Below are 18149 nucleotides of genomic sequence, written 5' to 3'. Positions count from 1 at the left end.
GATATAGGGACAATATGGTAGGACAATATGGGATATAGGGACAATATGGGATATAGGGACAATATGGAATATAGGGACAATCTGGGATATAGGGACAATATGGGATATAGGACAATATGGAATATAGGGACAATATAGGATATAGGGACAATATGGTAGGACAATATGGGATATAGGGACAATATGGGATATAGGGACAATATGGAATATAGGGACAATATGAAATATAGGGACAATATGGGATATAGGGACAATATGGGAGATAGGACAATATGGGATATAGGGACAATATGGGATATAGGGACAATATGGGATATAGGGACAATATGGGATATAGGACAATATGGAATATAGGGACAATATGGGATATAGGGACAATATGGGATATAGAACAATATGGGGACAATATGGGATATATGGACAACATGAGATATAGGGACAATATGGGATATAGGGACAATATGGAATATAGGACAATATGGAATATAGGGACAATATGGGATATATGGACAATATGGGATATAGGACAATATGGGATATACGACAATATTCTAAAATCACAGACCTGTCATTACTATAATGATGGTCCTTGAGGTTGGTGAGATCACAGACCTGTCATTACTATAATGATGGTCCTTGAGGTTGGAGAAATCACAGACCTGTCATTACTATAATGATGGTCTTGAGGTTGGTGAGATCACAGACCTGTCATTACTATAATGATGGTCCTTGAGGTTGGAGAGGTCACAGACCTGTCATTACTATAATGATGGTCCTTGAGGTTGGAGAAATCACAGACCTGTCATTACTATAATGATGGTCCTTGAGGTTGGTGAGATCACAGACCTGTCATTACTATAATGATGGTCCTTGAGGGTAGTGAGATCACAGACCTGTCATTACTATAATGATGGTCCTTGAGGTTGGTGAGATCACAGACCTGTCATTACTATAATGATGGTCCTTGAGGTTGGTGAGATCACAGACCTGTCATTACTATAATGATGGTCCTTGAGGTTGGTGAGATCACAGACCTGTCATTACTATAATGATGGTCCTTGAGGTTGGAGAAATCACAGACCTGTCATTACTATAATGATGGTCCTTGAGGTTGGTGAGATCACAGACCTGTCATTACTATAATGATGGTCCTTGAGGTTGGTGAGATCACAGACCTGTCATTACTATAATGATGGTCCTTGAGGTTGGAGAAATCACAGACCTGTCATTACTATAATGATGGTCCTTGAGGTTGGAGAAATCACAGACCTGTCATTACTATAATGATGGTCCTTGAGGTTGGAGAGGTCACAGACCTGTCATTACTATAATGATGGTCCTTGAGGTTGGAGAGGTCACAGACCTGTCATTACTATAATGATGGTCCTTGAGGGTAGTGAGATCACAGACCTGTCATTACTATAATGATGGTCCTTGAGGGTAGTGAGATCACAGACCTGTCATTACTATAATGATGGTCCTTGAGGGTAGTGAGATCACAGACCTGTCATTACTATAATGATGGTCCTTGAGGGTAGTGAGATCACAGGCCTGTCATTACTATGAAGATTGTTTTTAGTAGAAAGGTTCTCATAATGCCTGGGGACCTTTGTAGTTGTCTTACTATCTGTGAATGTGTTATAGAGTTTGCCTGTAATGCTGCTTTGCTACTACTGTCATTGTGCATAATGTGAAGGAGGTCACTGGGCTTGTGTAACGGACCTCTTCTTCCCTTACCAGCTCACATCTAGACTGGGACTCAGGACCTTTATCTCACAAACATGTGACTGCCCCCTTGATGACGTCTTAGACATTTACGCCACCGATAAACTATTAGGTAGCTCGGGTGGAGACAATTCAAGCTGAGGAGTGAGATGGTTAAATGCCCATCTGGAATGCGTCCTGTGTTATGTATTGTGTTAGGCATTGTTTTTTTTATAGAGTTCCCTCTGGATAAGTTATTCAATTCCAATATAATCCAATAATTCAATAAGCATCTTGGAGAAAAACAAAAGGGATAATGTCCACCACTAAGTAAACAAAACATTTAGAAATAATTATCATGGGGCTTATTTTTCATATCAAGGTAATCTTGAAGAAAAACAAGAGTGCCTCGATGAGAAAAAAAAATGTCCCACAATACATTTTTCTAAAATTATTTATTTACTAAGTAATGGTCATTATCCCCTTTATTTTTCTCCAAGATTCTGAATTAGTGAATTATATTAGAATTTAATAATTTATCCAGTCATAGACTAGCCAAAGAGCCCCTTATAACAAGCCTCAAAGATCTTATAGTTATTACACATTCAAGCGCACCAGCACATTGATTTTCCTCCCCAGTAAGTAAGTTATTTATCACCAATCAAATCCAGGAACAAGTACCAAGAGCTGGATCAGCTGACTAAACTGCTATTACAATGCTATTCCAGAGTCAGTAAGCTTTTGATATTCTGTATCATGACGATAAAGCATTGTGAATCAGCAGTAAGTATCGTTTGCTTTGATTGGTCACTTTGTACAGTACGGGGGGGGGTTAATACATAGCCTCAGGTGCAATCCACTAGTGCTAATTCTATTAAGCATGAGGGTTACTGGGACAGAATCTGACACGGAAAGCTGCTCAACGTCTTGCACTCATTTAACCTCTAATCCAAAATAAAGATGCACGCACAAACACAGACACAGTCTCTCGTGACAGGCTCGTCTCTCGTGACAGGCTCGTCTCTCGTGACAGGCTCGTCTCTCGTGACAGGCTGTTAACATAGCTGGCCAGCGTTTACGTGAGATTTGGCTCTGGGTTCTGACATACACGCTACAAAATTATAGCCTGCAAATGTCTACTGTTTTGAATGTGTATTTTGTTGCAAGGACATTTTTGGTGAAAAGTATCAACTATATACATCAATATACGGTGCATTCGGAAAGTATTCAGACCCCTTCCCTTTTTCAACATTGTGTGACGTTACAGCCTTATTCTAAAGTGGATTAAATAAAACATTTTCCTCATCAATCTACACACAATACCCCCTAATGACAAAGCGAAAACTGGTTTTTAGAAATGTTTGCAAATGTATTAAACATATAAAACAGAAATACCTTATTTACATAAGTATTCAGACCCTTTGCTATGAGACTCATAATTGAGCTCAGGTGCAACCTGTTTCCATTAATAATTTGTGAGATGTTTCTACAACTTGATTAGAGTCCACATGTGGTAAATCCCATTGATTGGACATGATTTGGAAAGGCAAACACCTGTCTATATAAGGTCCCACAGTTGACAGTGCATGTCAGAGCAAAAACTAAGCCATTATGTCTAAGGAATTGTTCGTAGAGTTCCGAGACGGGATTGTGTCGAGGCACAGATCTGGGGAAGGGTACCAAAAAATGTCTGCAGCATTGAATATCCCAAAGAACAGACTGGCCTCCATCATTCTTAAATGGAAAAAGTATGGAACCACCAAGACATTTCCTAGAGCTGGCCGCCCGGCCAAACTGAGCAATCAGGGAGGTGACCAAGAACCCGATGGTCACTCTGACAGAGCTCCAGAGTTCCTCTTTGGAGATGGGAGAACCTTCCAGAAGGAGAACCATTTCTGAAGCACTCCACCAATCAGACCTTTATGGTAGAGTGGCCAGACGGAAGCCACTCCTCAGTAAAAGGCACATGACAGCCCACTAGGAGTTTGCCAAAAGGCACCTAAGGGACTCTCAGACCATGAGAAACAAGATTCTCTGGTCTGATGAAACCAAGATTGAACTCTGTGGCCTGAATGCCAAGTGTCTGGAGGAAACCTGGCACCATCCCTACGGTGAAGCATGGGGGTGGCAGCATCAAACTGTGGGGATGTTTTTCAGCGGCAGGGACTGGGAGACTAGTCAGGATTGAGGGAAAGATGAACGGAGCAAAGTACAGAGAGATCCTTGATGAAAACCTGCTCTAGAGCACTCAGGACCTTCCAACAGGACTACGACCCTAAGCACACAGCCAAGACAATGCAGGAGTGGCTTCAAGTCTCTAAATGTCCTTGAGTGGTCCAGCCAGAGCCAGGACTTGAACTCAATTGAACATCTCTGGAGAGACCTGAAAATATCTGTGCAGCGGCACTCCCCATCCAACCTGACAGAGCTTGAGAGGATCTGCAGAGAAGAATGGGAGAAACTCCCCAAATACATGTGTGTCAAGCTTGTAGCATCATACCCAAGAAGACTCGAGGCTGTAATCGCTGCCAAAGGTGCTTCAACAAAGTACAGAGTAGGGATGCACGATACATCGGTGAACACATCAGTGAACATATTGGAATCAACCAATATTACCTAAAAATGCCAACATCAGTATCGGCCCGATGTCTAGTTTAACGGCAATGTGCAAAACCGATGTCAAAGCTGACGTGCGTACCTATATAACATAGGTACATGACGTAATGACCCCACACTACACACGCACTACACACGCAACACAGCATTCCTAACCTAGCCCACAATGTCTTCTGTGTGGATCGAGCAGTCAACAAGTCGAGCAGTCATTTGAAAGAGTAAGAAAATTTCAGCGAGACAACTCAAAGGTGAAATCCATTAACGGCAAGATTATGGAATTCATTGCCCTTGACAATCAACCGTTCTCTGTCGTGGGTGATGTTGGCTTTCGCCGAATGGTCGATCGCCGGTACACACTACCAAGTGCGCTATTTTTCAGATGTTGCCATACCGGAGTTACTCAGTAATAGCGTCACTGCTATTAGCTTCACCACATACTATGGAATGCCGTTTGGGTCTTTGCGTGTCAAAAAAGATACACATCAAATAACACTATTTGACACATTAAATAAGCTTTAAATTAAACACGTCAAATAACACAGTTCTATTATAGAATGTTGTGTGTTCTGAATTTGCACGTGCAAGCCAAGCGCCACCACTACTATCAGTAGTGCTGTCAAAACTGTACAAAAAAGTCTGTAAACTAGCAAACACTGGCCACGAACAATGTGTTTACAATCCTGCGTTGGTAATAAAGCATTATTTGTTCGACCGCAAATTCTGGGGTAGCTAGCTAGCGTTAGCTTGGTACCTAGCAAGCACCAATAAAACCAGTCTGAAACCAATGACCAGTAGAAACTGCAGTCATTTTCATTATTCTTATCAATGATTTAGGAATCCTTGTGAGTAAGTATTAGCTAGGTAGCCACTTGTTGTTCGCCTATTGAAATTGAACTTCAGTTCATAAAATAAATAGCTAGCCAGCTACTTAACCCTGTTGCTCAAAGCTAACGTTATAAGCAGCCAGTTAGCTTCATCTGGCTAGTGAGGCTCGACCGGACCGAATTATGTGTTGTGATGCTAGCCACAATATGGATTGAAATAATAGTGGAATTTGCAGTTTGCCTGCAAAATAAATAAATAAAAGTACCTCTTCGAAAGTGATGTAGATGGTTACAATTGGTGGAATCATGCCATATTTAGACTAGATAATGTTAAACAAGGTTGGAATGTGAAAATGAAATGGGGTATCAGTCTATTCGGTGACACCCACAGAACACAACTGTGAAGAGTTTACGCAAATATTAGCATTGTAGCTCTTATCGCAGGACTGTGACTGTGTGAAATCACCTACCCAGTCAGCCTATTGTGTGTATTGACATACATATTGCACTGTACAGTTTTACCTAAGGATTGGGGATCAATGAAATGGGGTATCAGTCTACTCAATACCCAATATATTTTTTCCCAACGTCCTCCTCAGAGTTATCAGACTTCAAAACATTCACGCAGTATTGTTTTTCCTCAGGAATAGTGTTTAATACACATAGGTTGACAATAAATGTGGCTCAATTCACAGTTGTTTCAGAGTCCTGCAATAAGAGCTAATGTTCTGTGTGTCACTGAGTAGACTGATACCCCATGTCATTGATCCACAATCCATAGGTAAAGCCGTACAGTGAAATAAGTATGCCCCCAATGCAATTCTACAGTATAATACATCCAGTGTGATTTCAACAGATTTTTGTCAAATTAACAAATTATTGTCTTTTGTTGATTTTATATAACAACATTCCAACCTCGTTTAGCATGATCTATTCAATAATGGCATAATTCTACTATTTGTATTCATTTGCATCACTGTCAATGACATACTTTTATTTTCAAGGCTAACCGCAAAGTCCACTATTGTGGCTAATCCTTATTGTGGCTAGCTTCACATAGATGGGTTTGTCCACTATTAATCAAATAAGAACTGTCTTATAAATTAGGGTTATTTTAGATGATGACACCTAGCTATATAGCTAACTATAGCTGCTGAAACAGATGACGTCATTTTGCTATGTTTTTGGGGAAGAACATTGTTAGCATCCATGAGTAGCTAGCTTTTTTTTTATGACCAGCACTGTAGGTGCGCGAGACAACTTTACCAGCATCATAGCATACGTATCGATGAATCGTTGTGACATATGAAATATGATTGATAGTGTAATCAATGTATAATAACTACGTAAGAAATTAATGAACACGTTAAATTATTATGTGATGTGCAGTCATATTCAGGTCCTGATTGGTCAACAAGCTTATTTGACACGTCAAATAGTGTTATTTGACACATCAAATAGTATTATTGACGCGCAAAGACCCAAACGGTGTTCCATAGAAATCCTGGTTGAGAATGAAATGACTGAACAAATGAACAACGAAACAGCACAGCAAGTAAGTGAAAGAAATAGGTTTTACTGGTAATGGAGACATACGTACATGTCAACAAAATAACTTTTTGGCCAGTGTGGTGTGGTGTGTAACCTTTATTTAACTAGGCAAGTCAGTTAAGAACAAATTCTTATGACGGCCTACCCCGGCCAAACCTGGACGACGCTGGGCCAATTGTGCGCCGCCCTATGGGACTCCCAATCACGGCCGGATGTGATACAGCTTGGATTCGAACCAGGGACTGTAGTGACACCTCTTGCACTGAGATGCAGTGCCTTAGACCGCTGCGTCCGTGTGTGTGTTAACTATTTAACTGTACTAGAATGCTTAAAAGGCCCCTAAAATGTTAAATATCGGTTATCGGTATCGGGTATTTTTTTGGCAAGGAAAATATCGGATATCAGCCAAAAATGTCATATCGGTGCGTCACTAGTACTGAGTAAAGGGTAAGAATACTTATGTAAATGTGATATTACTGTTTTTTTTTTAAAATAAATTAGCAAAAATTTCTAATAATAACCAGTTTTGCTTTGTCATTATGGGGTATTGTGTGTAGACTGATGGGGGGGGGGTTGACTATTGAATCCATTTTAGAATTAGGCTGTAACGTAACGAAATGTGGAAAAAGTCAAGGGGTCTGAATACTTTCTGAATGCACTGTACATCTCAAAATAAACATTGATGATCTCCCTGTCTCTCTCAGAGATAAAACAATAAATACATGCCACAGTTGCCTTGCAAAAGCATTCTGACCCTTTGGATTTCTTCACATTTTATTGTGTTACAAAGTGGGATTAAAATGGATTTAGTTGTCATTTTTTTGGTCAACAATCGACAAAAAATACTCTAATGTCAAAGTAGAATATATTCTTTTCATTTTTTAGATAAATAAAAAATGACAACTAAAATATCATTGTTGCATAAGTATTCAGCCCATTTGTTTAGGCACACCTGAATCAGACCAGGAGTCAAATTTGGCTTAAATATCACATAATAAATGACATGGACTCTGTGTGAAATAATAGGGGTTGACATGATTTATGGCTAACCCTTCCTCTGTCCCCCATACATACATCTTGTCCCCCATACATACATCTGTAAGGTCCCTCAGTCAAGTATTGAATTTCAAGCACAGATTCAACTACAAAGACCAGGGAGCTTTTTGAAAGCCTCATAAAGAAGGGCAGTGATTGGTAGATGGGTAACAATAACAAATCATACTTTGAATATCTCTTTAATCATGGTCATTAATAATTATGCTGTGGATGATGTATTAAACCCCCATCCTTCTGAACTGAGCTGCAGGGCAGGAATGAAACTGATCAGGGATGTTACCATGAGGCCATTGTGATTTTAAAACAGTTACAGAATTCAATGGATGTGATGGGAGAACTGAGGATGGATTAACAACATTGTAGTGACTCCACGATAAAAAAAGATTCCAAGTAAGGCATCTTGTATGCAACAAGGCACTAAAGTAATACTGCAAAAAAACACAGTAAAGGAATACACATTTTGGCCTGAATGCAAATCCTTATGTTTGGGGCAAATCCAACACAAAACATCAAAACATTTCAGGATAAAAATAAACAGGATGGAGCTAAGTATAGGCAAAATCCTAAAGGAAAACCTGGTTCAGTCTGATTTACACCAGACACTGGGAGAGGAATTCACCTTTCAGCAAGACAATAACCTACAACACACAGCCAAATCTATACTGGAGTTGCTTATTAAGAAGACTGTAAATGTTACTACGTGGCCAAGTTACAGTTTTGACATAAATATGTACATGTGGTTCTATTTTATTTATGATAACCCTGTCTGTCTGTCTGTCTGTCTGTCTGTCTGTCTGTCTGTCTGTCTGTCTGTCTGTCTGTCTGTCTGTCTGTCTGTCTGTCTGTCTGTCTGTCTGTCTGTCTGTCTGTCTGTCTGTCTGTCTGTCTGTCTGTCTGTCTGTCTGTCTGTCTGTCTGTCTGCCAGGGATTTACACAACGTGCTGACAGCTGAGGGAATGTCCTTGGAGCCTGGCTGCATGTGACACTAAAGCTCTCGTAAAGTCCCTCTCCCTTTCTCTCCTTTCTCCCTCTCTTTTTTCACACGTTTATCTCACACTCTGTCCATGATAAGGCCCCAGCTCAAAGTCCCCCTGCACATGCCATTCAGAAATTGGTGAACTCTGAACTCGGTGACCTCTGAACTGCAGCGTACTTGGTGTTTTATAAGTGATGATGTAATGTGTTCAGATGGCTGGAGAGGAGGAACACGATCATCTAAGATAAACGTATGAAAACAGACATACCACCTAGTGGAACAGGGCCATTGACCAAATACTGGGAAAGAAGAGTGGGACCCGTTATATTAGGGGTAGGGTGAGGCAAGAGCAACAGAATGTCTAGTAATCTGATCATTGGCAAATGAGTGAAGGAGTAGATGTTCTATTGGGCTTTTGATACAATCATTTCAGGTCTCCCTCGTAAAAGACTAGCCTGACTTCAATGGGACTTCCTAGATAAATAAATAAAAAGCCAATAATGGTTATAAATACTAGCATGGCCAATGGCCACCTGCCAATCACCTCAGATACAGACAGTATCATCATATCATTATTATCTCTGTCATATTATAATTATCATCTCACGCTGTTCTTTTGTTATTGTAAATGAGCATCAAGTTCAAGACACTTTTTACCCTCTGGGCTCTTTAGTCATCCTAAACCTGTTATGATGACTAGGCCGGTCTTACATGTGCATATGGGTTGAAGTGAGGTTCTCTATGTATACTGATGCACCACCTGGACCACACTGTAATTCTGTCTCTCTGGCCTCTAGGTAAGTGATACTAGTACATTGCTACTTCTATGTACAATCTCGAACGTAGTTTGTGGATCTATTTTCAAACTACTGGCTCAGTAAAAGTGCCCTATGGGTACGAGGGAGTTCTATAGGTAGTCATTATGATAATATATGATAATACCTGGCTGACAGATAAACCATCCATATTGTATTCAGTTCACCCATGCAGTATGTATCAGAGACACTGAGAAGGCGGAGGAGAGAGGGGATCAGAACCCATGACAACGCCAGAGCCTAGCACTGAGACACACACACACACACACACACACGCACACACACACACACACACACACACACACACACACACACACACACACACACACACACACACACACACACACACACACACACACACACACACACACACACACACACACACACACACACACACACACACACACACACACACACACACACACACACAGTGTTAGCTGTAGTCATGCCGACATATCTAATGAAGCAGAGCTTTTCTGTTAGCTGCTCCCCATGGGGCCGGTTATGGCAGCCTCTAATTCATCAATATTCTATTCTCCCATTTAGTAATCTTCTTCTGTGCTAACCATTTTCTCCATGGATTTTGACTATTTCATAAGGGTTATTCTTTTATGTAAGTTTCTATCAATATTATTATTTTAAAAAATCTTAATTGTTTGTTCAATTATTTGTTATTTTAACATTATGTTTGCCCATGTGTGTGTTCAAACAGATTAATGAATCAATAAAGAGTTATGAAGCCAAACTCTCCAACATGGCTCTGGTCTCAGCAACAGGTTGTAATCCAGACCAAAGATGCCTGGAAGGGTTTTTCTCCCTTACGTTTAAGCCAGATCCCCTTGAACATTTTTATCAGCCATATTGAATTCAAACCAATTAGAAATTGGATTATTAAAAACAGTGTGGGGTTGAAGATGCATCAGGCATACCAGCTGAATCAGTGTCGACAGGAAAACATGGAGACTTTCCTATAGCTGCAGTGAACCAAGTCATACTGAACAACTGTGAGATGGTCGGTTCTGCGGACTTTTTAAAAGGTAAATGAATGACTATTAAATTATGCTGACACCAATCTAAAATATCATTTCTCCATCCAGAAATAATCCAAGTCACATATTGGACCATTTGACCAGAAAGTTGTGCTATTTAGCAATAAGCATTATCACCTGTAGCCCAACTGATGCAGCATACTGTCAATAAAGAAATAGGCTGAAGCATAGGGTTGATATAGAAATAGACTGAAGCATAGGGTTGATACAGAAATAGGCTGAAGCCTAGGGTTGATAAAGAAATAGGCTGAAGTATAGGGTTGATATAGAAATAGGCTGAAGCATAGGTGAAGTATAGGGTTGATATAGAAATAGACTGAAGCATAGGGTTGATATAGAAATAGGCTGAAGCATAGGGTTGATAAAGAAATAGGCTGAAGCATAGGGTTGATAAAGAAATAGGCTGAAGCATAGGGTTGATAAAGAAATAGACTGAAGCATAGGGTTGATAAAGAAATAGGCTGAAGCATAGGGTTGATAAAGAAATAGGCTGAAGCATAGGGTTGATAAAGAAATAGGCTGAAGCATAGGGTTGATATAGAAATAGGCTGAAGCATAGGTGAAGTATAGGGTTGATATAGAAATAGACTGAAGCATAGGGTTGATAAAGAAATAGGCTGAAGCATAGGGTTGATATAGAAATAGGCTGAAGCATAGGTGAAGCATAGGGTTGATATAGAAATAGACTGAAGCATAGGGTTGATATAGAAATAGGCTGAAGCATAGGGTTGATAAAGAAATAGACTGAAACATAGGGTTGACAAAGAAATAGACTGAAGCATAGGGTTGATATAGAAATAGGCTGAAGCATAAGGTTGATAAAGAAATAGGCTGAAGCACAGGGTTGATATAGAAATAGGCTGAAGCATAGGGTTGATATAGAAATAGACTGAAACATAGGGTTGATATAGAAATAGACTGAAACATAGGGTTGATATAGAAATAGTACAGTGGCTCTGTTGAGCTCTGTCAATATAGATGGAAGCCAAATCAATATGGTACGAAGGGATTTCACAGCTCACTGAGGCGTGTGGATCAGCCAGCAAGCAGCCAGCAGCCAGTGCCCAGTACACATACCCGTCTGGGTCAGAGAGCTGCACTGAACCATTAAACACACACGCACACACGCACACACACACACACACACACGCATGCACGCACCGCAGGTTGCATATACACACTGATAGCTGGGCACACACTCAAACTAATGCTAAAGCCCAACAAAAAAAGACACATGGGCATACACACACCAAAGCACAAACTCCCTGCAGAGCAGGTAAAGAGTAACAGTGCTGACCCGTGATTAACCAGAGAAGCCTGCAGTCTTCTGCCATTAATTCGACACCTACTAATTAATGCAGAGCCACACACTGCTTAACAAAGGATCTACTGAGATAAACACACACCTCCACGGCCACCCAGCAGCTTGGCATAACTCATTTGTTAACAACAACAATAAAGAAATACAAGATTGGTTATTTACATGTTATTTGTAAATGTCAGAAATTCAGGAAGCAACAACCATTCTTCCACAAGACCAAGGAGAGGAATCAGCTCAGCTGTCAGACTTGATCAAATCCCCAAAAAGCCCATGTTTAGTTACTTGTTAAATCTTATTCATGAAATTCATACTGAAAAACACAAGGTTAAAAGAGTAAAATGTTTGACTCCATTACCATGTAAATACTAAGCAGAATAATTACAAATATAAATGGCATTACAATGTTTGTTAATATACTGCAGGTTTCCCCAACTGGCACGGTTTTATTTGGCCCCCCAAGTTTTCTGAGCAAAAATAATATTATTATTATTATTAATTTTTTTTTACATTGTCATTGTTGGACATAAAAGACATAAAACACCAGGAAATCAGCTCCAATTGATTTTAATTTTGGAAATCTGTTCCCAAGTATTCCCACGCATAATAAAGAGACATGACTGTATACAAATGTAAGCAAGGTTTGAAATTATTATGTTTCAGTCAAATATTATATCTGTTTGGGATTCTTGCAGTCAATTTCCAGTCTACAATTGATCTATAATTATGTTCTGGTCCACCGACCATCCGCTCAAGAAAAAAATGGTCCCGCGGCTCAATCTAGTTGATGATCCCTGCTACATTGCCATAAACACTTGACTCCATTACCATGTAAATACTAAGCAGAATAACTACAAATACAAATGTCATTACAATGTTGTTATACTGTGTACACAGGTACAGTATTCATAAGATCAGTTCCTCTGTCTCATTGTTTCCTCCTTGGCACTTAATTGATCAATCAAGGTCACAGGTTGGCTGGAGAATGCACATACATCCAATCAATCAGCACCCAATCAATCCAATCAAATAAGCTCCTATCTGGACAGCAATTGGCTATTTCAATGCTTCAGATGGTACAGAAGGGAGTCGGCCGACCACATACAGACCTGATGCCTGTTATCACTCCTGCATTACACCTGATAAGTCCAGCCAATGCATTAGTCCAATTAAGAACCAATGCCTTCAGGCATTCACTTTCATGTGAATACCTGGGTAGCAATGAATTCGATTCAGCCACACAGATTTTCTTTCAGCCATCAAAACTATGAGGTGTTGTACTGACAAACAATGTTTGAAGGGAAAATGGACAGTTCAATTTACAGTGGCTCTGAAGAGATTTGTCAATAGAATTTCAATTAATCAAACTATTGATTGATTGATTGATTGATTGATCAATTGATTGATACTTAAAGTTGCTCCTTTGGAAGGTCAACAAGTGTTTTACAGTACATATAAGTCTCTGACCTAAACATATGGTCCAACGGTAATCTCAAGACACCCTCAAAGCCTTTACACGCTCACACACATGCAGGACAAGGAGTATGTTAGTGGCCTTGTAACTACAATGTAATGTTAGTTCTCTGCATTTGTTTTAGTATTCATATGTAGACTCATTTTTTTGGGCCATGTGACCTGACTAGAAAACGTGTGTGTGTGTGTGTGTGTGTGTGTGTGTGTGTGTGTGTGTGTGTGTGTGTGTGTGTGTGTGTGTGTGTGTGTGTACGAGTATACTGTGTATCCTCTGTATATATATGTGTACGTGTACACTGTGTATATATATATGTGTCTACTGTGTACGTGTATATATGTACAGTATGTTTAAATATGCATATTCACACTTTTACTTTCCCATTTTGTTCATGCAAAAACAATCAGTGATCAAAACCCCCATATCATTGTAACTAGAGGAGACAGCAGCACACCATCAGAAGCCAGTTCCAATTGCTACAATTGACGATTGCGTGATGTGCAACACATTTTCCCACTGTTTACTTACACACATTGATTGAATTATCATTTCCTCCTCGGTCCTCACTGACAGAGAAAGAGTCAGGACATCACCCTCATCAGTCCTACAGTAGACCAGTAGGTATTCTTCACACACTTCAGGTCAGTTTGGATCCGGCAAAATGACTCTGTCATGGCCGACTCTTTCGCTTGAGCTGCCGTTAGCTCAGACCAGAAGGTCTGGAGAGGTATGGTACACGCAGCTACCTTTGGCCTTCTCCTGACTGCCGTGGCTGATCCACAGCTGATGAGGTTTAGCACACAAGTGTGTGTCTACGTACTAGCACAGAGCTCCGGATTGACCCATTCTCTATCCGCCTGGTTTCTGCACCCCCGGGCAGCGTACTAACGCAGGCAGGCAGACAGAGGCACGGAGGCATTCAATCAGCATAACAGAGTTATCGGCATAACAGAGTTACTGGGAGTTATTGGAATTACTTATTTTGTTCATTATTTTACTGAATCAGTTATGTATTAACAGCTGTAAGGCTTCTTAATCACAATCACCCTTTGTGATTAAACAGATAAACACCCTTATCTTATGCTAAATGTTTTATTAACAGAATATGATATGGAGATAAGTATTTATATAACTTTGAGGGTGTAGTTTGTTTCAATAGTAAATGTGTCAACAAGATGAATGTTTGACCCAGAGTTCCGTAGTTCCAGCTTGTATAAGACATATGTTGATGATTGTATGCATGATCACTCCAGTCAACCTGGCCCATTGGGAACTGGTTAATGATACGCTTCATGGGACTGTGAATACATGCTTGACAAAGAGATGGAAGTCATCCCTGAAATAAATTACAAATAAGAAGCAAGCGCATTCATTTCCCTCTTAATTATTGAGAAATTGTACATTTTTGTTGTAACCTTCTTTGATATCAAGTTGCAGCAATAGGTATGTTTTAAAGGTGTAATCCGTTGATTTGAAAAGTGGTTCTCTGGCAAAGACGCTCTCTGTCCTCCACAATGAGAGAAGAGGTACTTAATTGCATATTATGAATTTTTGCTTGTTTGTTTGCTATTTTTATGTTATTTATTTCATGCTGTGTTTTTATTCATGTTATTGCCAAATGAGACAGAGAAGTCGCAGATTGCACCTTTAAATTGTGTTCAGGTGATTCCTTTCTTTATGAAATGCTATTTAAGCATTCGAAAAAGCAACTTTGTTGCCTTGTTAAGGAAGTGTTGTTGCATTTTAGCATTACCCAAGTACAACTCCTTGGCATAATGGTGTGGTGCTAAAGTCTAGCTGAGCTGAGGAGCCGTGTATATACAGCTGGGTAGGCTATAGTTTTATTATTTTATTTTATGTTTTATTGTCACATACTGACGCCAGGAAGGGAATTTAAGGATTTTGGGCACTGTAGCCAAGTTTCAAAAGATTGCGACCCCCCCACCCTTTGCCTCACAATGGTTTGATCCACTGCCAGTTCCTTAGTTGGCAAGGTAACAGAGAGGTCGTATCCACTGTCTGAAAGGCACTCAATGAACGTAACTGACGTGAGGTTAATCCAGTCAATCGCGCACACACACTAGCTGAATATGCAGAGCTAGCGGGCAAATATTAACTATTAAGCTAGCTAGTAATTATTCCATTTATGTGGCCTCGTCAAAGATGGAATCTTTGCTATCGTCAATTTATTCCAAGATCAGCATGCAGATGATGTAAGTTAGTGCTTCAAAGTCCCTGTGATAAGGTTAGCGATAAACTGAAGTCCAAACTGAACAGAACTACACTCTCTTCTACCATTGTCTTAAATATATTTAATGGTCTCGTTGCAAAAGCTAAATTGTCGCAAGGGAACTTTTATTTATTTATTTTATTTCACCTTTATTTAACCCGGGTAGAAAAGATTATAGCAAACACCACTGAAACGGAATTGGTGCTCGTTAGCTTTGCAAATTCAGCTATTGTTGGAAGCCAGCCAATATGAAACAAACTATTAAAATTACAAAAGGTTGCAGCATATGTTGTGTAAATGGTGAACTCATACAGCTGTCAACGCTTGTCATTTTAATCCATTTCACATTTGCTAGCTACCTTTTAGATCGAAGCCCAACTAGAATGATAAAAGATAAGATGATAGAAGCCCATCTCCTACTGTAAATAACCTACACACTGTGTGTGTGTGTAGCCAGCCAGCCAGGTAGAAAAAAGGCAGAAAAATCAAGTATTTTTCAGTACAACAAAACGCAAAGTAAGAACCCTAGTAGCCTAATATCTCAAAGACTAGTTGATAAAATGTTCATAAGAAAGAAATGAAATTCTAATGGAAATGTTTCACAATGATGTCATTAGGCAGAGCAGGCAACAGATGGCACACAGACAGCAGAGTTGGGGACAGATATGCAGGGACAGACTGGCAGAGACAGGGAGTCTCAGGTAAGTTTGTTGAGTCTTTGTTTGGCAACATTATGAAAGGTTCTCAATTTTTTTGGACTTGTAAAATAGGAACATAATTGGAAAATGCCATGGATACCCCCACTCTCAACTTAAACTGGTGACTGAACTAAGATTTGTTAAAGGCAATGGTATTGCTGTTGTGATTAGTTGTGTAGTTTTGGGTACCGGTAGTTAGGAGTACGGCAAACACCTTATTTTCTTTGGTTCCTCAATATACATTTACCATATTACAATGTAGGCTATGTGTTACAGCACTACTTTTGGTGTCCCCCTCAGGAATTGCTCTTGAGAAAAGTTCATGTAATTGTCCCCTCCAAAGTTGATATCAGATTTTCGCCCCTGCTGAAAAGCACTAGCTATGGGCTAGCTTCATTTCCATCCCTGGTCCGCGGTGTTGCTGCTTATCAATTTGGATGGACCCAAATGTTGTTTCTTGAAGACAAGAGACCTTTTGATTTCCACACAAAATCTATTACAGATTAATTTACATTGCATCTCATAATGAATATTGATGGAATTTGGTTAGGCAGCTTTCAGATTTTATACTAATTTCATTTAAATATCTATGCTTCAGCTCGTGATGCCTTTCCAAATGTTTTCACATGCAAATTCACATATTTCAAATATTTTAAATTTTTAAACAACATTCTGCATCAAATATAGGCTAGCCTACCATACAACTTTTTAAATTTAGAAGCTGCCTGCAATGAAATGTAGTAAGCTAAACTACTATTGGTGTTAGGCTATTGCATGTGTTAGACAAATGCAGAGAACTAATTAATCCATTGCAACAATGTAGCCAATACAATGCACAGTCAGTAATAGTAACTTCACACAGATAAAACAAAACCGAAAATAAGAATAGGCTAAACTACAGTAATGAAAACAAAAACAATGGATTTAAAAGTGACACCCGGATGTGGGAATTTACCTTAGAAATAACATGAATGTCCCCTCTCTCCTTCGGAATCTCCCTGGTCCAAAACTCTGAGCAACTGTCTGCTTCTCACGCGGATTTTGCTCAGTGATGGCGAACGGAATTATCAAAGAGACCTTCGAGGAAATCTTCGGGTAGTTAGACAAGACCATGGCCAGTCACCCGCTTCACACGCTCATGTAATTGTGCCTTGAAGGTGGTCCTAAAGATATGTATTCTTCAAATAATAACGAGTCACAGTGACATGCCAAAATATGTAACGCATACGCCAAACTCCTCAAACCATCGGTGTCTGTACGCGGTCAACGGTTGTTCGCTATGTTCGTATCTTGCCTTGCTTCATCTGCACGTTATCTCTCTGCAGCCAACGCACCGGTTGGCGGTTGGTTGGCGCGCGCCTCTCGGATTATTGCCCGGCCCCCTCGTGTTTTCCAATACCTTGACACATTGTTATGGCTTTCTCCCTTTATTTTTACGAGTGACCTGCGGCCAAGTTATTAGTCTACACATAATTACAAATCTGTGCAATTTGAGTCAAGTAAACGTGTCTGCTGCTGATTGCAAATTGACACACTTGGTCTTGGCAATATGACAGCTCCCCACACACTCACTCAGTAAGATATGACTGAAGGCAGTTCAGTTACTGTAGCCTAATAATCATTATAGATGCATTTAATTTTTAGTTAACATACTTTATGGCTTGCAAGCATGTCAGGTCAATGTTAGCCTGTATTTAGGTTAGGTATCTATAGATGGTTCATGTGTGTGTGTCCCATCTCCTATGTACTATATTATAAACTGGCTGGTTTGAGCCCTGAATGCTGATTGACTGACAGCCATGATATATCAGACCTATAAGACAGGTATGAAAATACATACA

At 39.8% G+C, this 18149-nt stretch overlaps 1 protein-coding gene across 3 annotated transcripts in view; it reads right to left on the bottom strand.

The window, feature by feature from the left end:
- The window catches only part of LOC106575727 (prolactin receptor), a 49597-nt gene extending 31847 nt beyond the window's left edge, over window positions 1-17750 (bottom strand). The window contains exon 1 of one of the 3 annotated variants that reach the window (XM_045699216.1): window positions 17264-17750. In XM_045699216.1, coding sequence (XP_045555172.1) covers window positions 17264-17421 — 158 coding nt within the window. In that variant the 5' untranslated portion in view covers window positions 17422-17750. Of the gene's footprint in view, window positions 1-13908; window positions 14352-17263 lie in introns of those variants that run through there. The other 2 variants (XM_045699215.1, XM_045699217.1) reach the window with 2 other exon arrangements.
- Window positions 17751-18149: the final 399 nt, after the last annotated feature.

Source organism: Salmo salar, chromosome ssa17, assembly GCF_905237065.1.
Source record: "Salmo salar chromosome ssa17, Ssal_v3.1, whole genome shotgun sequence".
Taxonomy (NCBI): domain Eukaryota; kingdom Metazoa; phylum Chordata; class Actinopteri; order Salmoniformes; family Salmonidae; genus Salmo; species Salmo salar.
Note: the sequence above shows the minus strand (reverse complement) of the source record. Positions and strands in the feature narration are given on the sequence as shown.